We start from the raw sequence: 27,764 nt of genomic DNA on the forward strand, positions 1-27,764 counted from the left end.
AATGCATAGTCGTAATAGGCAAGAAGTCAATACAGGATAGGAGCGAAAGACAAAGAGACACTTATGTTTGGCTGCAGTAGAGATCATCTACTTGGCATGTTCAATCACCCTATGAAGTAACAAAATTCTGAGTCAAATGGTTCTCAAGTAAACCGTGTTCCATGTTCAGGCCCCTGTGACCTTGATCGTTGATCGATTGAGTCCAAAATCAACAGGGTCATATACTCTGCATGTCCAATAATCTTATGAAGTTTCAACATTCTAGGTCAAGTGATTCTCAAGTTATTGATCCAGAAAGAGTTTTTCTATCTTTATGCCTCTGTGACCTTTCCCTTAAGTCAAGTGACCCCAGAACATTAAGGGTCATCGACTTTGTAATTCCTATCATCGTGATTGAAGGTTCTGGGCCAAATGATTCTAAAGTTATTGGTTGGAAACTGTTTTCAAAGTTCCGGTTCCTGTAACCTTAACTTTTGATCAAGTGATTCAAAAATCAATAGGGGTCATCTACTCAACATGTCCAATCATCCTATGAAGTTTCAACATTCTGGGTCAAGTGGTCCTCAAGTTATTGATCAGAAACGGGTTTCCATGTTCAGGCTCCTGTGACATTGACAGGTGATTTATTTATTTATTATTTTATTTTATTTATTTATTTTCAAATGAAATCTCATCTTGGTAACAGCAGACTATGAATATATTATACATAAATTACATAGATAAAAGACACTTCAGAATAGTTCTTAAACTAAAGGCAACCATAAAAGAGTATTTACAATGAAATTAAATGTTTCATTCAATTTTAAACGACCAAAACAACTACTACTGTCTCCAGTATCAGCACACATCATGATCTTCGGGTTGCATTTCAGCTGTAGATTAATATAATATGCCTCATAATCATGACAATATGCATGTTTTAGTGTTGTTGAATTTCTGGTCCTTTGGGATCATGGAGTCCATTCAACATATGTGTAATAGAGTTCTGCTTAAGCCGGCGCTAGGGGGCACATTTCATTACCTCTCACGAACAGACTCAATCAAACCGAGTCTGCTATTATACTTCTTGGCTGCATTCTATGCTTCCAAAGGATCTTTTTACGATATAATTATTCAAATTCAAATATTGAAAGCTGAATTTTTTCTAATGTAGTTTGAATGGTCTCAAATGGTTTCATTGCAGTCTTCCAATCCCGCTATTGTATAATTATCCGAGAAGAAATCGAACGCCATAACGTGACTATTTGGGACGAAAACACCGCAAATATACCAGCGATTAAAGGCGACTTTGTTAAAAATAATGTTTCTTTCGAATTAATTATACCCTTTAATGATATGCCAATCACAAACACCAGCAGGAATGTAATATTAAATCAAACTGAAGTACATACGTTTGTATTTTCGGGAAACAGGTACGAATCTTCCGCCCCCTCCGTTACCGCTGCAATTATTTTCCTAAGTCGTGCAAATAAAAATTATTTACATAAATATTATGAAAGGACCGTATCTTTCTCTATGAAAAATAAATAGGATAACACCTCTCCTGTTGATTTCATGCAATATATCTTTCCATAAACCCATTTCTATGCTACTAAGTTCAACGGAACACGCCCAAACGAAAAAAACAGGGTAACAAACTACTATAAGAAAACACTAATCGTATACAGTATACCATTAATATAGAATTAGTAAAAATGTCACATGCAAATGAGCTAATAGTATACTATAACAAACTACTATCAAGATAATATTACTATTCAAACTGTGTAATGATATGCAAATTGATTGCCACGGATGGTCAATAGTATACTAAATATATACCGTTAATAGTATACTAATTATATACTGTTAATAGTATACCAATTGCATACTGCAAATACTATACCAATTGTATACTCTTAATACTATTCTAATTGTATACTGTTAATAGGTTATTTCACAGTAGTAAAAAAGTGAAATTTAAATTCTACAATTATATGAGCCACTTTAAGTATTCAACTCAAAATATAAAAAGATGATGCATAGCATAGAATTCTTCGTAAATTATTTAATTCACAGAATTCAAAATAATAACATGAAAAAGTAGATTTATACATGACAATTTAGAAAACGAATGATAGAAATACCTTTGAATCTTTCTAATCTGCTAAATATATATAAAATTCAAAATAAGAATTATTCCATTAACTGCAACTGCCATTTAACACTAGAGAAGTATACACAGAAGTCATTTTCAATGAATGTTTGTTCCTTTTTTGGCAAACTTATTGGCATAATTATATCCAATTTTTTCTGTTATTGCCAAATTCCGACTAGCATCAGTTGGCTGCACCACATTTCTTTTTACACCACATTGTCACATAGTCTGAAAAGTTGAAAGAGCAAACTAACAGCCACAATTACAATATCATAATATGTCTTAATTTAATGTAAAATGTTTAATGTGGTAATAGAAAATTACACTGTAACAGTAACCAACATTACCAAAATACTCATTATTTCATCGGTCTTTAAGATAATTAGCCGTTACTTCCACATGAAGTTCAGTGGATTGCACTAATTTCTAAATGTAAATATTCGCCATAGTCAATGTTCGAAAATTATGAAACCAGCAAAAAAAATCCTGAATTTATCAAAAGTAATATAAAATAGTTATCTTTACCTTTCAGGTCTTCCGCTTTCATCGGGTTTTAGGGTAGTCAGTGTTTAATCGCCAGGGTTTGATTTACCCAGCCCAAAGCCCTGACATGCAATCATCTCCTCCACTGTGAAAACAGCACTTGATAGTTTATTGTCCGGTCGACCATCAGGTCACTTATCGATGATCAGTCTCATCTGCAAAGGTCCAATAGATAAGACAATTGATGCAGCTATTATTTACAAATAAACATGGGGTCATCTCTCACCGAGTAAAATGATATTTTAAATGAGATAAAATAATTCTGGCACCTGTGATATTATTTACATGAAGTAATTTGACTTCTCAGTCCAGTCGGTGCTAGGGGCAGTGTTGCATTTTCCATTACTGCTCATAACCGAGTCTGCAATTTTCAGTTTGCATTAATTGTTCACGGTTTCCGAGGGATCTACTTTCCAGATTTTATTTTACATAAGTTGTAACACATTAAACAATGAACACGTTAAAAATATCAATCAAAACTACACAAAAAAACTAACATTGAACAATCGTTTACCTTTGTAAATTCAAATCTAAAAGCAATCCTCTAAGTACGAATCCGTGTGGGACGAAACGGTCAAATGTTTCGGACTAATATTGGGCAGTGAAGCTAATTCTTTTTCGTTTAAGAATTTCGTTCAGGCTTACCTGAGATTCGGTAGCACATGCGCAGATCACTTTTCCGGTTGCAATTCTGCAAGAAACACGCCTCGTAGTTTAAGATTTTTTAATCGGTCGTAGATCGATTTTATCGAAGTATTTATTGAAAATTTCATTCTAGTTTGTTTGATTAGTTACTGACACAAATTTGTATGCACGTAGTGCATATCTAGTAAATTTAATTTAGTGAAACGAGGCGAATTTTAGGTCGCACGTAGTGTGATTTTTTCACTTCCGTCATAATGGCGGATGCTAGTAAAGAATCGAGAGATACAACTTCGAAGAAAGTTGTGGAATCAGGTGAAAAAGTTAAAGAAAAAGTGAATAAGGCAAAGCGCCGGCGAAAGCGCCTAAAAAGGTCAAGGAAAAAGCCAGCTCGTCGAGTATGTTTAAAACTGCCGAGGACAAGATTCTTAACTTGTTGGAAGTTATGAAAAGTTCGTTTGATAAGCAAACGAAAGATCAGAATGTGAAAATTCAAGAGTTAGCGAGTAAAGTGGACAATTATGAACAGTTGTATGACGATTTTGAGAATTATGATGATGACGAGGAGTCATTTGATGATAGATCTAGTGAACGTCAGGATTCTGACGAACAGAAAAAGAGAAAATGTGACGAGGATGAGAATAATAATAATAGGTTTAAAGACATGGCTAAACGATTTAAGAGTACAGAAACTTGTGATGTCAATGTTGATTCAGTTCTGGCATCTACAGTGAATGAATTGTTTCTGAATGGGCTCGATGAAGAGCATTACAATAAACTCACAAAAGATGACCTTAATGCAAGGCCAGAAAATTGTGACTCTTTAACTGTGGTTAAAATGAATCAGTTAATTTGGGACGCAGTCTCGCCAAATGCACGTACATCTGATAGGAAACTTCAGCATATTGAAGAATCTATAGTGAAAAGTGGCACTATTTTGGTGAAAGCGGTGAATCAGCTGGCTCAGATTGAATCAGAGCATTCTGATGTACAGTTAGGAACTGTGATTGATCAGTGTAATGATGTGCTCGCCTTGCTTGGGCATGCGAACAAACAGGTGAACCTGACTAGAAAGGATTTTTTACGTCCGGAAATGAGCAAGGAGTATACTCATTTGTGTAGCCAGTCCCGACCTTTTACGAAATTCTTATTTGGGGACGATGTCTCTAAATCAGCCAAAGAGCTTGAAGACTGCTCAAAAATCAGTAATAGGATGTTTGATCGCCGCCCTTTCAGAGGGGGACCAACACGTAGACTCATGAATCGAGGGTTCCGGTTCAGGGGTGGATATGGCCGTGGCATGCGACCAAGAGGCCGGGGAATGTTTGACCCTGGTACATCTGCAGTTGAATAAAAAAACTACCAGAGACGGGGGTCTCGGATGCCATTAAAGCAGTAAAACAGGTAAATGTTTCAGATTTTCAAGCAGGTAGATTGGCACAATTTGTGCAAGAATGGGAAAAACTAACATCTGATCCTCAAATTCTTGATATAGTAGAAAATTGTCACATTGATCTTCAAATTAATGAAGAAGATTCTAAAACAAAAAAATGTCATAGCATTCAGTATAAATTTAACATGTTTGAATCTCAGCAAATTGATCGTGAAATTGAGAAACTTTTACATTTGAAAGTTATTGTGCCTGTCGAGGCAGGGGAAGGTCAGATACTATCACCAATCTTCTTACGACCAAAAAAGAATGGTGAATACCGATTGATTTTGAATTTAAAAAGGTTAATACATTCATTTCTTATAAACATTTCAAGATGGAAACGTTTGAAAAAGCTCTTACATTAATAACGAAAGGTGTAAAAATGGGATCAGTTGATATCCGTCACGCATATTATTCCATAAAAATAACTGATGAACAGCAAAAATGTTTCCGTTCCATTTGGCGCGACCAAATTTACCAATATACCTGCTTAGCTAATGGAGTTAGTGAAGGCCCTCGTCTTTTCACAAAGCTTTTGAAGCCCATTTATGCAAGATTACGTAGCCTGGGATATATAAGCTCAGGTTTTATTGATGACAGCATTTTGTTGGATGATACTTTTACTGAATGTGTTGATAATATTGATGCAACAGTTAACCTAATGTCACAGGTTGGTTTTATTATAAATGAAGAAAAATCAGTATTGTTTCCGACTACAAAATTGCATTACTTGGGGAACATAATAGATTCAGAAGAAATGATAGTCATTTTTGCCAAAAGAAAGGCAGGATAAAATTATTCGGGAATGTCAAATTTTGTATGGAAAATCTGAGGCACCAATTAGACAGGTGGCCAAGGTTATTGGTCTTATTGTAGCTAGTTTTTCTGCCGTAGACTATGGAAAGTTGCATTATAGAGATCTAGAACTAGCAAAAACTATTTCTCTGAGGCATAATTTTGGTAATTACGATGCAGTTATGCCACTTACAGACAAAATGAAATCTGAGTTAGCTTAGTGGATTCAGAATTTACGGCAACAGTCTAGAGTAATTGACAGGTTAAATCCAAGTAACATTATTGAAACGGATGCATCCTTCCTTGGCTTGGGGGCTAAGTACCTAACCCAAAAAATAGGCGGTAGGTGGACTGTTGAAGAAAGTCAATCAAACATAAATGTATTGGAATTACTTGCAATTTTCCATGCATTACGGTCTTTTCAGAAGTCTATTGTTTCCACACATGTAAAAGTAATGTCAGATAATACGACTGCTGTCAGTTATATTAATAATATGGGTGGAACTGTGTCTCCTCAGTGTAATAGGATTGCTGTTGATATTTGGACATGGTGCATAACTCATGACATTTGGTTAATTGCTGCACATATTGCAGGAAAGCGTAATTTAGAGGCTGATGAAGCATCTAGAAAGTTTAAGGACAATCTTGAATGGAAACTAGATGAAAATATTTTTAGTAAAATATGTGACTTGTGGGGTGTCCCTGATTTAGATTGTTTTGCTTCTAGGTTGAATGCACAGTTAAAAACTTATTGTTCTTGGAAACCTGATCCTGATTGCAGTTACGTAGATGCATTTACCTTTGATTGGAAGATTGTAGATAATGTGTATGTTTATCCTCCTTTCAGTTTGTTAGGAAGATGCGTGCAGAAAATGAGAAGAGACTTGGCCAAGGGCATCATCATAGCGCCACTGTGACCGACTCAGCCTTGGTTTCCGAGACTTATGGAAATATTGGTGGAGACACCAGTCATTGTTCGCAAGAAAAAAGGTCTACTGAAACTACCGAATCAAGAGGTAACACATCCCCTGGAAGGAAAACTAAGACTGATTGCTTGCAAAGTGTCAGGAACAGTTTCAGACAACGTGGCTTTTCAGAAGACTCTACCAAAATTTTCATGCTCTCCTGGAAATCAGGAACTAAAAAGCAGTATAACACACACATTAACAGGTGGTTTCGCTACTGTACTGATAGAAAAATTTCTCCAATTTCGCCAGCTTTGGGAACGGTAATTGAATTTTTCACTGAACAGTTTAATAAAGGTCTAGGCTATGGAATAAAATCTGGAAAGTAGATCCCTCGGAAGCACCGAGAACAAGGCAAACAGTGAAAATTGCAGACTCGGTTTGATTGAGTCTGTTCATGAGCAGTAATGGAAAATGCAACACCGCCCACGCCCCCTAGCACCGGCTTAAGCAGTATTCAATCTTCAAATCTAAATGAGTTGAAATCAATGATCCCGAAGGACCAGAAAATATAACAACACTGAGATGAAGTCGGGGCGACTTTTTACGGCCGCCACACAGCACTTAACACCCGCTGTTGTGAAGTAAATAAAATCTGGAAAGTAGATCCCTCGGAAGCACCGAGAGCCTTAATACAGCACGTGGAGCACTTTCTGCTCTGGGACTTAATTTTGAAGGTTTTCGAGTTGGTAACCACCCATTGGTCATTAGATACATGAAAGGTGTATTTGCAGCAAGACCATCACAACCGCGTTATGCTGCCGTTTGGGATGTGAATAAAGTATTGGTTTATTTAAAGGCACTTTCACCGGTAAAACATCTTTCGTTAAAAAACCTTACACTTAAGCTGGTGATGCTCATGGCTCTGACTCAGGCTGCACGCATACAGACGTTACAGTTAATTTGTTATAACAGTTACAAAAAGTTAAAAACAGAGTTTGTGTTCAAGTTTGATGGTATGTTGAAACAGAATAGGCCAGGATGTAATATAATTTTTATTTCTTTTAAGGCCTATCCTCCAGATAGGAGGCTTTGTATTTATACTGTGTTAAAGGAATATTTAGCACGCACGCATGTCATAAGGAATGACAGAAATTCTAATAGACTGTTACTCAGTTATGTTAAACCATATAATAATGTTACAACAGACACAATTTCCAGATGGATCAAAACTGTTATGTGTAGATCTGGGATAGACACTAAAGTATCCGGCTCTCATAGTGTTAGAGCAGCATCAACATCTAAAGCCAAGGCTTCAGGAGTACCTATTGGGACAATTTTAGAAAAAGCTGGTTGGTCCTCAGAAAGTACCTTTGCACGGATTTATGATAGGAAAATAAATACAGGCAGAGATCAATTTCAGGAAGGTGTGCTGCGGCACTAGGTGTTTTTCACATTAGGCTTCAAAGTCTCAGGTAAGCCTGAACGAAATTCTTAATCGAAAAAGAATTAAAAAAATTAAACGAGACTTACCTTGGTAGAAGTCGAAGTTTTATTTCAATTCTTTGAGTAAGAATATAGTGAGGGGTTAACTGCCGCCCTCCCACCCGACAGTGTGTTGTTGATTAGAAATTAATTGCTGCATGTTTTTTTATTAACTAATGGGAAAAAACACCATTTTAAGAGTGATCTGCGCATGTGCAACCGAATCTCAGTCAAGCCCTCACTCAATTCTTACTCAAAGAATTGAAATCAAACTTCGACTTCTACCAAGGTAAGTCTCGTTTAATTTTTTAAATTATTTCGCATACAGACGGAGAAATGATATATTGTTACATATAATGTGTAATAATATTTCGAATTAAAGTCAAATAGTTATGTTTAAACTAAAGAATAACTCTGTTTTCTTTGCGCTACCGGCGCTGTAATAATTTTCGATCCTTCTATTAAGCTACAAATAAGATTTGTAAACTTCTCGCTAAGGTTCTTAAGGTGGAATGCGCCCCAAATTTTTTTGCCGAATATTGTCCCGAAATTTATACTGTACAAAATTCAGGATATATGCGATTGAGTTACGGTTTTACTTTGTCGCCATATTGTTCGTGTTTTTTTGCTATTGTGTCACAAACATGGCCCCTGACGTCAGTTTTCGTGCAACGCCCAGTTCCGAGTCTTTTCGGCATTTTCCTTTCCTGCGCTCTGAATGTCATATAAATGAAAAATACAAAATAATTAACACTTTGCATTCAGAAAATGCTACTCAATGGTATAAAATTCAGCGAATTAAGATTGACGCTTAGGACGTCTGAGACGATATTGTGACGTCAGAACGGAAAAACTCACATCAAGTTTTGTTATAAATTTTGCCTTAAAATCCAGATTATTAAAAATCGACTCGATAAAAAAAATGTAAAATTTTGGTATGTTGTTTCGCTGTGTGTGTACGTCTAGTAGACACATAAATCCGTAGGGGTCACCGACTTTAATTTTTCAATATTTGACGGTATTTTACCCCTACCCCATTAAGAAATGACACGTTTAATCGTCATTTTTTAACAAAATAATCTAAAGAATATGCGGAGCTGCATGTATTAACGGTAAATTCGGAATGAATCGATAAAATTAATCGACATGAAAGTATTGAGAGACATATGGCGAGATTTGCTAAAAAAAGTGTGTAAAAGAAAAAGTCGATTTAAAAAACAAAAAAACAAAACAAAAAAAACGTGTAATGACATTCAGGTGATTACGGACCTGTTCAGAAAAGAAGAAAATTAGATATATATGAAATATCTTAATGAGCTATTTGATAAAGGGTGTAAATTATGTAAACGACATTTCGCATCTAAGGATATTATCGGAAAAGACTTTTGATCATTGGTTAATCAACATGTATTGTGTGTTGATTCCAAGATATTACTTATATTTATTTGAATTCAAGTGTTCAGAGTGTGAACCCGAAGCTATAGTTTCTACATCTATATCCTAGGCATCCGGAGAAACAAATATGGCTTTTACTTTTCCGTACTTCTTAAATCTGGAACCTGCAACTGGTGAGTATTTTATTAAGAGCTTGTAACTGCACTTGATCAGAAGACTCCCGCCAAGAAAAAAATTATTTGCATCGGACAGGCAGTTGTGCTTGATTGTAATAAAAAGACAATGTCTAAAGAATAAAATCTCTGCGTCTGACCAGCTGCAATACTTTATAGTCATCTGAAGATCTTCTTTTCTTTTAAGAATAAAATTTGTTCGCTGGACTATGGGCGGCGGTTACCGCCAAAATTAGGAAATATACAATCTATTCATAAACAAGTCAGTCAATGCAATACATTTCAATGTCGTCTAGTTCAAAACTCCATCCCATCCAATATATTTACACTCAATGCATTGTATTTTGAAACCATTTAATACAAAACTTCATTCCATCCATTTAAACATGGAACGATGCATTGGAAAACTTGTTGCGATGCACCGTAATATGAAATCATCCAATAAAACATGAAACCATGCAGCTCAATGTGAAGCCGTTTAACACAACATGAGTACGTGCAGTGTAAGATGAAATGATTCATTACAACTTGACGCTGTCTTATGCATATTGACACCGCTTTGTGTAATTGAGAGCGGTGTATAAAAACTTGATGTCATGCAGTCCAATGTGAAGACGTTTAACGCAACATGAGTTCGTGCAGTGTAAAGTGAAACGATTCATTAAAGTTTGGCGCCGTCTAATGCATACTGAAACCATGTCGTGTGATTTGGAGCGGCGTATCAAAATTTGATGCCATGCAGCCAAGTGTGAAACCGTTCAACGAAACACCAGTACGTGCATTGTAAAAGGTTAATAAGACTATCAGTTCATAGGTTTGACCTTTCATAAATATTGATTCCGGATCAGTTTTACAATACGTTCCTTCTGTTGCCTTAACGTATGTTAGGGTTTCACCTGGCAGCTAGGTATAACATGGGGCTAAGAGTGTAGCTAGGTGCACTATAAACCGCTTTAAACTCCTCAGTGGTGGTTTCGCCACTAACCGTTCCAAGGCAGTGCCCCACTGTGTTCCTGTATTTGTTTATTTTGTCCTTGTATGTTTCTTTTGTTTGTATGTGTGGTGTGTGAGTGTTGTCCGTGTGTGCCTTTGGGGAGGCTGTGTATTTGGAACGTGGTTTTCCCTGTTGGATATTCTTCTTTGTTTTTACATAAAAATATATTGAAATTTATTCTAAAACCGACCTTGTGGTAAAAATGTTTAAAGGGACCTTATTTCGTGAAACATCTTTCTTCTCAGTTAACAAGGGGCAGGACGTGAAGTGGTTGCACACTTGGTTCAAGCGAGCGAAATGGTTGCAAATTTACAAAATGGCGGATATTTTCTGAAATCATCGCGTGTTCACTTGTTGTTTTTATCAGGTAAGTGGGTTTCTATGATATTTTGAACTCTATGGATATGTGCATGTATCAGTTCTATTTCTACGTCACACTACGGTTTTGCGTTTCAGCGTTGTAGATTTCGAATTCTCAAAGTTATTGAAGTTATAAAAATTGTCATGTCCATGTTTTGGTATTTGAATTGCCGTTTTTAACATTCTAATAATCAAACTAGCCTGTTTTTGGGCCCTTAAACGAGACAAAACAACTAATTGTGAAGATTTCTATAAACGTTTGGCTCTGCATGTTTTCGGGATAGTGCTATACCCAAATAAATCTTGTTCAAGCCCTTTTTGTTGCAAACTTGTACTTCAAGCAATTTCTGTTGCAAACTTTTTCTGAAAAAATAGTGTCCAACTATCAGAGAATGTTCGTTGTGCAACTCATGTACATTTCTTTTCTGTTTAGGGTCGTACATTTTCATAGCATCAAATGGCCCTTTGATATTTTAATATAACTGTTGATAAAAAAAACCTTATCATGTTTTCATGAAACCTTGTAGGATTAGGGTTAGTGTTCCTACATAATTTTAACATCTTCCCTGTTTATAGATTCAGCTGTCTAGATTGCAAGCAGAAATAAAACTAAGCTTTCGGAGACATTGTCATTATACTGTCGCAAACGAGTTCACCTCCATGAGGGGTAGGTGGTCTACGAATGTGCACATCGCAAACTATATATCAAAATGTTTGTAAGAGTCTTAAGTTTCCAAAACAAGTTGATGCCAGAATGCAAGTGGTGGGCAAAGTGTTCAAATTCAAGATGGCCGCCAATATGGCTGCCGAAAATTAAAAATCATACTAAACATATTGACTGGACAATATATTTCAAATTTAAAGGCATCGTCCTAGTCTTATACTAGTTTCTGTTGCAGAATAGATTAAAACATAGTTTATTTCATCTTTAAGTAAATTGAAATATATTCTTACAAAATATGATGGATTTTGCATGCAAAATGATCAGAAAAAATCGTTGTTTTACATACATTCTTTTAATAATTCTACCACTTTTAATTGCTTGGTTATATTTTACAAGTTTTATTCTTTACTATATTCAGAATTTCATAAACTATATCATAAGTATTTGACATGACAACTTTTAATTAAATTATTATCTGTTAATCCAACAATCAAGGGCTAAGTAAACAGCTTAGTGGGTGGGGTAAATCTATGTACACTTACATATAATATGTGTAATACTTTAAAATTCATATTAAGTAAAGGTGCAGGTTTTTTAATGTGCATTTTTTTTCTTGACGGAACAAATACGTGAATAATGAATAAAATGTGGCATATATACCGACATTAATAAGACTAAGTTACATAATTGGTGTGGGTAATCAGTAAATGATGAAAATATATCATTTTCACATTATGACAACACGGTTCGATCTTGAAGTAAACATATGTTTGCTAAAAGTAATTAAAACAGGCTGAAATGTAAATTCGAAGATTAAAACAGCATTTAATGGAATATTTCTTTAGCAATTACATAAAATACTGATTTAAACTTATGAACTGCTTGCTAGTCATTTTCTTGTAAAAAGAGAATGTAAAAATGATTCTTCGACATTTTATGTTCAGTTGTAAGCTTGTAAGCTTGTGAGATATGATAATATCAGTAAAATATGGAATACTGCTCTGCAATGTTATCTTTTTAAGATTTGAATAAATAACCTTTAGAATATTATTAAATTCTTAAAAAAACACAACAACAACGCAACATACATTGAACACATTTTGATTGATACAAACTGACACAATATGATTTAAGTAATCTACATGTAAGTCATGGTTTTGAAATAGCAACATCGTAATTTTATTTATTTGTTATTTAAGAAAGCATTTGCTTTCTCATACTTTGTAGTCTGAGGTAATTATAGCAGAACAAAATGTAGAAAAGCCTTAAATTGAAGAAGGTCTTTGAGAACATATGCATGAAGCTATCTAGGCACTTTTTAATGGGGTGTCATTGTATACGTCAAACACGCACAACTCATACATAAAATGTATTTGCGATTTAAACTTTACTTGAAAGACGTAAGTTGTTTCTGTAGCAATAAAATGCATACTTATATCTATCCAAATCCCCCACCTCCCGTATGTCTGATCCAACAATGCATACATCTTCGAACCTTACGGGTGGCGCGGGGGTTCATACCCCTTACCCGAATACAAATGAAATGAGTTCATCTTTGGAATCGCATCACGCGAATAATCAGAGAGGCCAAGCGCCCGCCTCCCTTATGTTTGATCCAGCAATGCATATATCTTCGAACCTTACAGGTGGCGCGAGGGATCATACCCCTTACCCAAATACAAATAAAATTAGTTCATCATTGGTATCGCATCATGCGAATGTTCAGAGGGGCAAAGCCCCCGCCTTCCGTATGTCTGGTCCAGCAATACATACATCTTCGAACCTTACGGGTGGCACGAGGGATCATTCCCCTTATCCAAATACAAATGAAAAGAGTTCATCTTTCGTATCGCATCACGCGAATATCATGAGGGGCCGAGCCCCCGCCTCCCGTATGTCTGAATCGACGGGTCAAGCAGCATCGAACCTCTATGCTGGCAAAGTGTGCCAGACTCCTGCTGCATATATACCAGTTCTGACTATGGCATCAAGAGGTACTGGGGGACAAGTACCTCCGTTGGTACAAATGCGCCCACATCGGTTTCCGTGCCAAGTATTATTAGTAGTGGCACCGGAGGGCAAGTACCTCCACATGGTACAAATACGCCCGCATCCGTGTCTTAGTAGTGGTACCGAGGGGCAAGTACCTCTGCCTGGTACGAATACGCCCTCATCAGCTTTTGTGTCAAATTATCTTTTGGGTGGTTCCGGGGAACGTGTCCCGCAACAGGGTGCGATTGTACCATCATCCAAGTATATGCCGCTATATCCTATGAGTGGGAGTTGGGTACTTGACCCTCATCATGGTACAGCTATACCAGTTTTGGGTACGGTACACAATCTCAGGCTGAAATATGGAATAGGCTGTGTCCGCCCGACATAAAACAGTCCACTTTGGTACAACCACCCAATTATAAGGGAGAAGCAGGACTGCAGGGCCCTACAACTGGCTCAAATGTGCCAGGAACTGTGCCCGCACTACATCCTACAGGTGGCCCTTGGGATTAATCCCGTCCCCCTGACGGGGCCAGAATGCTATTGCTAGATCACCCTATCATATGGATAGCACAGGCGATCACCCCCCTCCTATTGACACAAATGTACCCGCAACAGTTTCTGCACCAAAACCCATAAGTGGCATTTGGAAAAATATCCGTCCCCCTGATCAAAACGCTCTGGTTCGACCACCCTAACCTATGGTTGACACAGGGGTTCAGGCCCCTAGAATTAGTACAAATGTGTCGGCTATGGCTCCTGTACCACATCTCACCGGTGGAACAAACGGTGGTTCTAACCTTTCCACATGGAGCTAGTGACCATGTTGTTGCACAAACACCCTACCCTATGAGTGGCACACTTAGTACAAATATACAAGCTCCCTCTCGCGTAGCGCAACCCAGGGGTGGTCATTTGTGTCAACCCCTGGCACCTGGGATGGGTTTCGTTGGGGTTCAATCCATTCCAACCAGTATAGTGGTCCGGTCTGGCCTCAATACCAAATAATACAGTTGCTGCACTGCCATCGTACCATACGACTGCACCCTTCGCGCAAATGCCCGCCAATATATCTTTAGTGGCCTCGGCACCATACACTATGGCTGCTTCTATGCCACCTGATGCCGTGGCTACTCCCATGATCCGCTCCCCAGCTTATGCAAATATGCACACTAGGGCACCGTTCCAAGTGCCTGCCACAAGGGTACAGATCTTACCTAGGGTAAATGAGTAGATTGCGGCTCAGGTCATGTACCCTTGGGGAGGTTCTGGTCTGTTATATTCGTATTCAAGAGATACAACGCCTTATGAACATCAAGTCAGTGCTGTGGCTCCAGTCAATTTACCAACCAATGGTTCCACCTTGAACCATGAAACCTGGGCCCCCCATCCCCAGTAATTCTGGTTTGCAAGACTATAATAGCTCGGGTGTGCGGTTTATGAACCAAAATGGGGTTGCCCTCGCACAACCTTCTGCAAGACCAAAAGAAAATTCCAAAAAGAGACTTTAAACTGCCAAAACTGCCACCATATGATGGCACCTCAAGTTGGCGAACCTTCCGTCATAAGTTTGAAACATATGCACGTTATAATAAGTGGGGGAAGAACAGAGCAAATTTCATATAGAATTGAACCTTTCCGGAAAGGCGGGGGAGTTCTTCTCAAACTCAGTCAGACGTAGGCCTAACATCTCCTATGCAGAACTAATTATAGAATTGGAACGGATTTTTGAGGCTTTAACACCCCCACCCCGCTCCCCACTGAAAGATATCTAGTCTAACTTCAGTCTGCTACACAATGCCCGGATGAGAGCCTTGACGACTGGTCAGATAGGGTGTTAGAATTGGCCACTGAGGCATTTCCATCCGTTGACCAGGCATTGACAGAATCACAGGCTGTAACCTGTTTTTGTTATGGAATGCGGGACGTAAGTGCAGCTGAACATGTGATCCATCTCAAACTAAATTCGGTACGCTCGTGCTTAGAACGTGCTAAGGAATTACAACAGTGCCATAATGCATTACAGGGCAATCTGTCTCCGCATAAGGAATGTCCAAATATTCAGGCTACTAGGGAGTCAATTCCCAGACGTTCAGAGAGGCTTGCCTCCAGTACAGACTCAGATAGTTCAAGTCCGACTATTAGTTCTAAAGTTGCTCCAACCCCAACGCAACATACCCTCTCAGAGTTACTAAACAGTATGATTAAAGTCCTGGAGACCGCTAGCAAAAGCCAACTTAAATACCAAGAAAACGCTACTAAGCAGCAGACAGATTTGTTGAAAGCTATGTCTGAGCTTACCGCCAAAGTTGATCAATCATTGTCTCCCTCTCCGTATAGTCCCGGAAGAAATAAGTCTCGGGAAAACAGTCCGGGTAGATCAGGTAGTGCTAGTTGGGGAGGCTGCTTTAATTGTGGGGGAATCATTAGCTGAAGAATCGTACTTTGCCTATGTTTTACTTGTCAGGGAGATCACATGAGAAGAGATTGCCCTGAACTGAAGGAGCAGAGTGATTCTCCGTCTGACCGAAGGGTCACTTTTCAAGAGTAAGCAATATTTCAAATAAGGTAGGGTTTACTCCGTGATCACGGTAGGAGTCTTAGTTTTTATTTTTATATTTTGATGTACACAGGGGAGTACCCTTGTAAATTTTACATGATGTAGGTGAAATTTTACAACCGATCAATTCAGAATATATAAAACAGGGGAGGTTACACTTGTAATTGTATATAATGTACATGAATTGCCTATTTTATGATTGGTCAGTTTAGGATGTTTAACAAAGGGGAGATTACCCTCGTAAATTTTATATGATGTAAGATATTAGACCAGGGAGGTTACCATTTTGTATGGTGTATGTTCTTAAGGATATATTTCTCCCTGCATTTACCACATGGTTGGCAGGGAATGTCCAGGCCATTTTGAGTATTCACCAGGACACCGACTGGAAATAATAAATTCCCGATAGTTTGTTAATACTGGAGTCGAATGCTCAGTATTTTGTCCTATGGGGGTTTTCAGATTTGGCAGCTAACATTTGTTGGACATGACTGCCCAGACAGTGGCAGACATTATTGGAACGTGCACAACGGGTGTTTTGACCCTCACAGCCAAAAATACTCGGGCCCTGTATTTCCAATAGAAGAGCGGACAATTTCGTTATTTCCTGTAACTTTGGTGTAAGGGAAAGTTTCCCTTGATCTAGGTAATTTAATTAAGCTGTGCTTATTCAATGTGTATTTGGTGTAGGGGAAAGATTCATTTATTAGATATTTGTATATGAATATTTACATTTATAACCTATATCTGGTATGGATGTATATACCCATGTTCTGTTTCGTTTATTTTATAAATATAAAAAAAATATATTACAGTTTACTCTATAAATCACAATGCAATTAAATAATCAACATATGTACGACTGTTATAACGCAAAGAAATCAACAAGCTATAGCAGAGTCTTCAAAGGTGTTGCTGCCGGTATAAAATATAAGTCATAGCAAAAACATTGCGGCAGCCATGTTGGCGGCCATTTTTTTTTTAATAAACTTGGTACGTTTCGTTTAAATATATATTTCGTACTTTATAAATTGTTTTGATAATGAAACTTTAGTAGGATGTATACATAAGTGAAGAATATTATCAATTTATTTTTTTTATTTTACCTTTATATATATTATAGATATATTCTATATTGAATTACCCCACCCACTTAAATATATATATTATCAATAATTTGAATGTATCCTTAACAAAATAATAATGTTACTACAATTTATTATCACTTGTTCAACACGGGATTGCATTGTGTAAGGAACAACAGTAAATAAAGGAATACAAACAAAGTATATTGACCGTATGTTCAGGAAAATAGTATTCATCACATTTTAGTCCATATAAAATTGGTATAAAATGTGTCAAAAAGTTGTATTTCATATCGATAAATGCAAATAATGTTGCAGATTTATAACTTTCACATTTTTATAATAACTTCAAATTAATTTACAACAGCTAAATGTTTTTATTTTGCAATTTTATGCATTGGGTATCATTTTCATGTATCAGAGGCCATGTTGGCGGCCATCTTGAATTTGAGGACTTTGCCCAGTGACTAGAAACTGGCATCTGGCAGTTCTGAAAACTACATAATCTGACGAACGTTTTGGTATGCAGAAGTTGATGTGCACATTCATAGACCACCTACTACCAGTTTTAAGCTACTTATTTGGCCATATTTGCAGCATGATTAGGTACATTTTGTCTTTTGGATCTTGTCCAGCTATACGCATTATACAGACAACGACTTTAACATGCAGTTGTTTTCTTTCAGATCTTTTCATGTCTAGATGCTATGAACATCAGACGCTATTATGACCCGAGAGCATGAACATGAATCTTCATTAGTTGAACAAACTACGCTATCACGTATATCAGAAATAACCGTTAGGTAAGTGTTATTGGTATCAAAGACAATATATAAAATTTTGTAAGCCTATTCTTATTTTCTATTCCTATTCTGAACCAACAATTTTAGCAACCTAAAGTCAGATACATTTTTTGCGTAATATTATAGTACACACAAGCAATGTTGGTTACCAACCAGTAATGAAAAGTAAATTAATTGCAGTGGCATAATACAGAAGACACATAAGTATTGCTACAGAAATGAATGGCAAGGACAATCATTGAAATGCCGTTTACTTGCAAAATTTATTTTAATTATTAGAAACAAAACAAAAGCGTCAAGTGCAACAGTGTATTATGTTGTATGTTCAGTTCTTTATATTATATTAATTTTGCAATACATTGCAATAAATAACACAAATTACCAGTGTTACTTTTTATTGCAGAGATCACGAGTTTAACCGAAGGAAAGGAAGCATACCAAAGTATGGAACCTTAAGAAAATTGAATAATATACCAAGAGGAGTTCGACCAGTTAAGTCACATTACACAGTTGACGAGTCCACTAAGACTATATTTTGAGCGAACTCACAAATTAAAATACAGCGCAACAGAACTTTTCGCTGTATACAGTGGATTGAAATTGATAAACTATAATAAAAAATGTTCGGCTGCGATTAAGTCCGTCTTCTCTGAAAATGAACAAACATAATTATGATGTTTTCTGTTGATTGCCACCACAAATTTAAATGCCAACTCTACTGTTTTCAATTTTGCCTTAATAAAGTTGCCTGTGTCCAAGATTACATCTTTTTGGATACCGTGCAACTTGGGTTTTGCCTTTTCCGAAGTCGTTTGTGGTACTTTTTCTTTCTGTTTAAAACCATTCAATTTTCCAATTAGAAACTTTAAACGACAAAATTAAGCACGTGATAAAATGATGGGAACTACAATCATGTTTCTGCAGATGTTACACTGTAACTTAGAGGAGTTAAACATTTTATCTCAGTTTTACTTTCATTGAACAGCGTCCATGTGTTTTAGTGTTAGTATCGATTTATTTATTGTTTTGATACACAGTAGTATGACTTACAAGATATTCAAAGACGACGATTTATGTTTCAGAAACAAAATATGAACTATGCCGCATGTCCGTAAGGAAGGGGTATTTTACATGTATCTTATCAACAACACTCAATAGCCTTGTTTCGTATTATGATCATGTTATATCGACACAAGATTACACAGGTGGATGAGCAACTATTATAACTTCTAATGAGTTCAAAACATCTTGCATCATATCTTAAGACTGGGATATATTTTTGTACATTTAATCTAGAAATGAAACATAACGTATGCATTTATGTCATTATGTTATTACATCACTGTTTTATTGTTTTTTCTATCAAAACTACATGTACTAATATTTTACGAAAAACAGTTTTTATGAACAAATCTTGTATCCTGGTAGTTTGTTGTCTCATGTGACGACAAATGACGTTGAAGCACAAACCGTGACGGGATTTCTTTTCGCAAATATCACATTCCAGAGGAGAATTCCCATCGCTGTCTATGTCTTGCGTTTTTGCCTGAAAAATGAATTGAACAAGGAAATACAATACTGTAGATTTTAGATCGATTGAAATTAAAACATTTTGCTACATATTAGTTCGATTATAATATTTCTTTTATGTAAAATATCTTTTACAAATTTTCTGTCAAATATAAATACAAGTCAATGGAGATGAGAACTTAGAATTGGGCGAGAACTTGTCAGATTACACAGTTTGCATTAAGTAATTTCTTGGGCAAGATACACACAAGGCTAGTGCACACCATAGCAAAACATCGACCATATTATTTCACTGATCTTCCAAAATCACAAAAAGTTAAAAATAAGTCTCTGTTTTGTGCCCAAACGTCGTTATACGTGATTAGAAATAGAATTATGAAATTTCGCGCTATCTGCAACTTTGAGGAAATTTATGATTTGCCTCTTCAACCAGTTACACAATAAATATTCTCTGTTAGTTGGACACTATTTTTTTTCAGAAAAAGTTTGCAACAGAAATTGCTTGAAGTACAAGTCTGCAACAAAAAAGAGCTTGAACAAGATTTATTTGGGTATAGCACTATCCCGAAAACATGCAGAGCCAAACGTTTATAGAGTTCTTCATAATTAGTTGTTTTGTCTCGTTTAATGGCCCAAAAAGAGGCTAGTTTGGTCATTAGAATGTTAAAAACGCAAGAAATATCAAAATATGGGCATGACAATTTTATAACTTCAATATTCGAAATCTACAACCCTGAAACGCAAAACCGAGTGTGGCGTAGACAAAGAACTGTTGCATGCACATATCCATAGAGTTCAAAATACCATAGAAACCCACCCACCTGATAAAAACACAAGTGAACACGCGATGATTTCAGAAAATATCCGCCATTTTGTAAGTTTGCAACCATTTCGCTCGCTTGAACCAAGTGTGCAACCACTTCACGTCCTGCCCCTTGAGTTAAAGCTTTGTAAGAAGTATGCTTCGTGAAACAGACCCAGTAAAAGAAAAAATAATGACAAAATTGAGTTAATTTTTAATCCTATGAAATTTATGTTTACATGTTTATGCTTTTAGACAGTATATCAAACTTACTTGTACTTTACATTTTTTGTTTCTTTGTTGTTTTTTTCGGGGTCGGGATGGGGGTGGGGAGGGGGAGTTGTTTGATTGGTTTTGTTTGGTTTAACGCCGTTTTTCAGCAGTATTTCAGTTATGTAACGACAGGCAGTTAACCTAACCAGTGTTCTTGGATTCTGTACCAGTACACACCTGTTCTCAGCAGGTAACTGCCAACTTCCCTACATGAATCCAAAGACCTATTATGTCTTTGATGAATCTGAGGCCGCATGATGTGAGACACAATGTCTTTTATCAAATCGTCACGGAGAACATAGCCAAGCCCGGGCATCGGACTCGCGACCCCAAGATCCATACATCTGCGCTCAGCTCACTCTAATTGAGCTAAGCGAGCAGGTTAGAGATGGAGAGTGGGAGGGGAGTGGCGCCGGAAAATCGTTTTTAAACAGTCCTTCATTTAAGTTGGACAGTCAGTTTCCTTGATTTCATACTAGTATTAACTTTATATCCACAAGTATCTGCTATGTTCGCTCGGATCCCCAAACAGGTCGTATGAAGTCCAGGAAACTGACTTTCCAACTTAAATGAAATATTGTTTAAAAACGGAAAAAGATCCTGTCCAACCAAAAAAAGAAAAAAAAAAGAGAAAAAAAAAGGTCTACTTCTGATTATGCTTAACCTGAGAACAAAGATGTTTCACCAAAGTAAGGTCCCTTTTAATATTCAGATAAATCGCAAGAACAGTTTAAAATTAAATGTAAGAATAGTACTACAAAGTTGGTTTAAGGACAAATTTCAAGATGTTTTTTTTTTCAGTAAAAAACTGATCCATAATCTATAACAGGTCAAACTCGTGTTTCATTAAACGGTTTCACATTTGGCTGCATGGCATCAAATTTTGATACGCCGCTCCAAATCACACGACATGGTTTCAGTATGCATTAGACGGCGCCAAACTTTAATGAATCGTTTCACTTTACACTGCACGAACTCATGTTGCGTTAAACGTCTTCACATTGGACTGCGTGGCATCAAGTTTTAATACACCGCCAGGCGCGTAGCTAGGCCATTTTTAATAGTACGCAGATGAAATGGGGGTAGCGGGTCGTTGTATCCTTCCCTTGATTATTTATCAATGTGAGAACGGCAAATGGTGCATTTTAGCTGGAACAACTGATACGGGGACTGGAAACCGGCATTTATCTTATCTTATGCTGTCGTCCAATCGAAGCGTATGCCGTAGGTTATTCTGCTATTACTCAAACACTTACGCCTTACAGTTTAACTCTTCCTTTCAGTGAAAATCTGGGAAAGCATTTGTTGAATTTTTTGTTGAAAACAAAAGTTCTGCCATGAAATTATTGCCTGCATCTGTTTTTAAATGGAAAATATCTACATTAATGTTACTTTTCGCCCTGTGAAAATGGCTAAATCTAGACTTGTCTTACCCAGAGAGAAAGATGTCGTTTTTTTACATGATATTTGCCTTGTTGATTCAGAGTATTTAGAACAAAAAAATTAGGACATATTTTAATGAAAACCGCAAGTCAAAACTGTAAACTGTTGCCTGAAAATATTTGTTTATGATATTGCTCTGTCTTCACCATTTAAATGCGTGTTAAACCTAGATGATTTTCTGCAGTTTTATATAAAAGTTCGGAATACTAAATGTAACTTCGTTGTCGGCCTTTTTTTTAAAAAAAAAATGTTATTTTAATTTAAATACATTGTATTTTTCACACATCAGTTTTATGATTAAATTTATTAAACTAATTTTTGGAGTTTAAACAACAATTTCGTTTGAAACATTCCCTACGTTCAAGAAGAATGTTTGTTTCTGTATGTAGAAGTCTGACATTATAAACAATAATTATAATTATGGCTCTATAAGATTAAGAAAAGTGTCAGCTTTCTGTTACTTTCCATTTTTTTTTATTCAGATCCAACAAAAATCGGCCCTTTGATAAAGGTTTGAAGTTACATGGTAAAATATTTCTTCAGGGAAGTGAGCTCGAGTTAATTCATAATAATTAAACATATCACCACATGCAGTCGCATGCTGTTTTTGCTTCAGAATCCCTTTAGATCAATCTCTGATCATCTAATTATCGCCACTTAACATGAGGTAATAGCTAATTACACGCTAATCGATAGTGGCGAAAGCAAAATATCGATCGCTAACGACTGGTCGATATTTACAGGTATGGACGACAGCATAATACAGATAAATGTATCGATTTATACGGAGTTTCTACTCCCCGTATTAGACCTTCCTGGTTTTAGCGTGTATTTGAAACAAAAACATTGCACGAAAACCTTATTCTTTGTTAATTGTTTATATAAAATGTTTTATTTTACTAGGTATGTGCATAATACTGCACGTGCAATCTGTGGTTTAATGATCCATGTTATATATGTGCAAGTATTAATTCAAAACAAATGGTTAGTGGTGACACACTTTTAAAATATCATTATGATTGCATGCCATGGATATTTCATCCAAGAGATATGTCTGTAAGTATATATACGATAGTTGTTACAAGGAATTTGCAATAACTCCAAACTGAATACCGGACTATATAGTCAACAAAGACATCCTAAGTTTCATGATACTGATACAAATGCGCCAAATCTGAAACTGATACCTTGCGTAGGGAAAGCACTCCGGTATAGTGACGTCTTCATTACGTCAACTTCGTTATAGGTATTTCCTTATCTTTTTTTCTTTAATTAAAACAGTATTCTGCAAAATGTTTCTTACACCTTTTAAATTATTTCGCGGTTTCGCCATCGTGATCTCGCTTGTGAAAATTCTCAATTTCACGCTTCGTCATCGTGATCTCGCGCTTTCTCATCATCATTTCGCGCTTTGCCATCATGATCCCGCGCTTTGCGTATCGCCTGCTCATGATGGAGAAGCGCGAGATCACAATGGCGATGTGCGAAAAAACAAAAGTTTCAGGCTTTAACATTAGCATTTGGAAGACATTTTACTAACAATATTGAATCATAAAAAATGTTAAAAACATAGCGTGACTGATGATATATCTCAACGACATCTAAAACCAAGTATTACACTGAAAACTTGATTGGATATTTTTTTAGAATGTTCTTTAAGGTCTTCTGAAATATAAAACATATAATTTAGTTACCTATAAGGCCATTGAAAAAACTGTAATCACCAATTATAAAGAAAGAACATATTTATCTCACTGTGAATTGGTTGTCGGATACTGTAATATCGTATGACTTGTACCGGTGTAAAACCTTGGCAATACGCGTAGGATTTAACTAGGTGTAATTATTTCTATTATATTTTATTTTCTACAACATTGGGACCATGGAATAATTGATAATTTCATACATTTAAGTACAATTATAAGTTATATCTATGATATCTCAAAATAACGTAATAATTATTATGGGTGACAAATTACGTCTGCAGTGTTATACAAATTGTCCTATTCAAAAGCTTTTAGTCTTGAAAATGTCTCTTTGCCGATTTCTCAACCAACAGTTTATCAATTTTTGACATTGTATTATAATTTTATTATAGAAAGTTGACTCTTTAAACCGTTAGCATAGACGGCGTATGAATGTAATGTTTTACATGGTCAGGGTCATTACAGAATAAGCAATCAAATAGTAAGATAATGTACCTAAATTGTTATAAAACTAAAAAGACAATTATTGGTGAATTTCAATGCACGTTAAATATAAACCAGTTTGCTATTACTTCAGTTTACTGTACTTCAAACAAAATATGAAGAGAGCAATGCAATTATAGCAAATTTACATACTCTAGCTTCTTTTCTAATTGTGTATAGCAAATCTTTTTAAACAGTAAATTATAGACCATTTACATACTCTAGCTTCTTTTCTAATTGTGTAAATTTAACTCATGAAATTGTTATGACTTTCCTTTCTTCTCTTCTCTCTCTCTCTCTACCTTTCTTTCTTTTTTCTTTTATATTGATACATGCAGTAAGAATTACCAATTAATTACAATTCTCTGTTGTAACATTCAGCTCTTTCTGTATCATCGGCAGCTTAACTTCGGACGAGTTCGTACGTTTCCGCGCGAGTTAGGAAATACCACGGACACGAGCAAAGGAAATGTTTTTACAAAAATCACCAACTTTTAAACGTCTAGGGAAGCAAGAAGACATTAAAATAATTTCAAAACAAAAACATATATAAAAAATTTATTGTCTGTAGAATACTTCAATAGGATAATAAATATTCTCAAGTTATAAATAAAGTGACTACAGGGGAAAGAATAAGATATGTATCACAGGTTTTTGCTTATTTTATTCAGTAACTGTAAGCTATAAACTGAGACTGATAGTGGTGTTTTTTAATCGCCAAGGGAAGCATATTAATTCTTCATTTTAAATAATTTTTTTTATATCTTTGTATAGAGAAAAGAATGACGAACACTTTAATAGGATAATAAATATTGTGTGTTCATTATAATGAAAACAATACTTATTCAAACTTTTTTTCCTTCTTTGTTTCTATTGGAAAATATCAACCAGATAAAAATCGATATCGCCCAGCCAGGTGTTTTTCAAGGGGGATAATTTTACCGATAAGACGGCAAATTTTACCTAATTGTTGATCATGGATTGCGTATGAAGCAATCTCCGTTGCATGATATAGACTTCTTCTTGCAACCAAATAAATTAGCTAGTTTAATTGTGTATGCTTGCCAGATTTTCATTACGCAGCTGCGTATCTGCGTATAGGCAGCTACGCGCCTGACCGCTCTCAATTACACAAAGCGGTGTCAGTATGCATTAATCAGCGTCAAGTTGTAGTAAATCATTTCATCTTACACTGCACGTACTCATGTTGCGTTAAACGGGTTCACTTTGAGCTGCATGGTGTCAGGTTTTGTTGGATGATTTCATATTACGGTGCATCGCAACAAGTTTTTCAATGCATCGTTCCATGTTTAAATGGATGGAATGAAGTTTTGTATTAAATGGTTTCAAAATACAATGCGTTGAATGTAAATATATTGGACGGGATGGAGTTTTAGACTGGACGGCATTGAAATGCACTGCGCTGACTGACTTGTTTATGGGCGGGTTGTATATTTACAAATTTTGGCGGTAACCGCCGCCCATACTGGACTAGCTACTCTGCCTTACTATGACCTTACTGTCTTTGTCTCTTTGTCTCTCTCGTGCGGAAGGTCGGGACTTTGATCGCTAGTCGTTTACCAAGGATATAAAAATTGATATCAGTTGCTCAGCATTATGCGTATAGAACAGAATCTTCTCTCAACTCGTAATCTCTAAATTGGTAGAATTTGTTTCATGATTCACAATAAATTAATCCGTGTAAAAATATTCATTTCATTTCAGATATAGGATCTGGTATACTGTTTTCGTGCTGATTATATATATTATATATACACGACAGTCCGACATGGGTCGATAAATATTTCTGGAAAATCAGGCAAACCCTCATCATAAAATTACATCTGAACGAAATTTCTAAATGTTTAAAACATGATTAAGTACCTATTTTCACCGTCAACTGACCGCATACTAGCTTTTTTACAAAGCTAAGTTAGCATTTTGCATTAGACTGAGAAGATTAGTAACAGAAAAGACATTTATTCTTCAAGCTTTGAATCTGCATTTTGACACCATCAATAGGAATAACAAATGGATAGTAAAAAGTGGATATATTGTCCATAAGTATTGACCTGGCCCTCAATAGAGAAATAACTACTGCGTAAGTATTCTTTATGGTTTGAAAATATCGCATGTGCAAGTGGCTGCGGGGACAAAACGATTAGCCATCAATCTCGAAGTTGTGGGTTATAGTCCTCAGTCACATCTTTATTTTCAAATTTTATCTCCAAAATATTAGTACACTTGTTTATTTATTTTTATGGTTCATTTATTGAAAGAAATATCCTTGTATTCAATATATTTTGTAGTAAGTGTCGGATGAAAATCTTTAAAGGTATCTTAGATAAAAAGAGAAACTACTCCCGAAAATAGATACTACAAGAGAAAACAATTAAGATTCGTGAAAATCGTTGCAAAAGACATTGTAAGAATAAAAGCAAATACGGTAACACTACATTGTTTTGAATTTAGAAATTGGTCTGCGGTAATTTCGTACCCGTGGTAACGTGCGTGGAAGTCAGACGGTTAACTATAAAGGTTATTTGTGTAATTATAGATCTTTTCAGGATACAATATTGCGTAAAGTAACGAAAACGTCCGAAAATATTAGCGAAGATTAATGAGTGCCAGCTCAAATACTTACGAACAATTGTACAAGATATATATTTTGTCAAAGGTTTTTTTTTTCACTAGTAAATGGCATCTGAAGTTGATATCGAATATATCGTGAAAATTTCTTAAAATAAATACATCTCGTTTCAACACGAACGTGAGTTGTGTAAGCTGAAACACATTCTTTTTTTACTCTAACGTTATATAGCCACACACCATTTGGGGGTGAGGGTAAAGTTACGTTGTATTGCGAAAAATTGAAATCGGTGACCCCTAAGTATTTATGTGTCTACTAAACGTACACACATTGCCAAACAACATACCAAAATTATACGTTTTTTTATCGAGCCGATTTTTAATGAATTGAAGTTTAAGGCAAAATTTTTAGCAAAACTTCATGTGATTTTTTCCGTTCTGACGTCACAAAATCGTCACTGACGTCCTAAGCGTCAATTTCAATTCACTGAATTTTATACCATTGAGTAGCATTTTCTGAAAGCAAAGTGACAATTATTTTGTATTTTACATTTATATGACATTCAGAGCGCAGGAAAGGAAAAATATCGAAAAGACTCGGAACTGGACGTTGCACGAAAACTGACGTCAGGGGCCATGTTTGTGACACATTAGCAAAAAACACGAACACTATGGCGACAAAGTAAAACCGTAATTCAATCGCATATATCCTGAATTTTGTACAGTATAAATTTCAGGACAATATTCGGCAAAAAAATTTGGGGCGCATTCCACCTTAATTCTGAATGATAATAAATAACTTAAAACACTCACCACATGCTATGATTAAACAGTCATTTCATTTTTAATCGTTTCCGTGCTTTTAAATCAACAGTTATATTGATTTTTGACGATATTGTGTATCCTATTGTTTTCACAAATTTCAAAATGGCGACCGACCTGAAAACGTGCGTGACCTTTGGGGTTTTCC

General features: G+C 36.0%; 1 protein-coding gene and 2 long non-coding RNA genes across 3 annotated transcripts; 2 read left to right on the top strand and 1 right to left on the bottom strand.

The window, feature by feature from the left end:
• Positions 1 to 1,799: 1,799 nt before the first annotated feature.
• On the bottom strand, positions 1,800 to 27,764 carry LOC123532092 (uncharacterized). The gene is made up of 3 exons (XR_008366098.1): positions 27,608 to 27,764; positions 2,663 to 2,835; positions 1,800 to 2,365 (listed from the first exon to the last, which is right to left on the bottom strand). It is a non-coding gene; the product is annotated as an uncharacterized LOC123532092 (long non-coding RNA).
• Positions 4,112 to 6,661, top strand: LOC128546615 (uncharacterized). The gene is made up of 2 exons (XM_053517574.1): positions 4,112 to 4,726; positions 6,397 to 6,661. The coding sequence occupies exon 1, from the start codon at positions 4,161 to 4,163 to the stop codon at positions 4,674 to 4,676; it is 516 nt and encodes a 171-aa protein (XP_053373549.1). The 5' UTR covers positions 4,112 to 4,160; the 3' UTR covers positions 4,677 to 4,726; positions 6,397 to 6,661.
• Positions 9,731 to 20,583, top strand: LOC128546616 (uncharacterized). Its single transcript, XR_008366099.1, has 3 exons — positions 9,731 to 10,868; positions 17,852 to 17,968; positions 18,372 to 20,583. It is a non-coding gene; the product is annotated as an uncharacterized LOC128546616 (long non-coding RNA).

Source organism: Mercenaria mercenaria, chromosome 11 (genome assembly GCF_021730395.1).
Source record: "Mercenaria mercenaria strain notata chromosome 11, MADL_Memer_1, whole genome shotgun sequence".
Taxonomy (NCBI): Eukaryota; Metazoa; Mollusca; class Bivalvia; order Venerida; family Veneridae; genus Mercenaria; species Mercenaria mercenaria.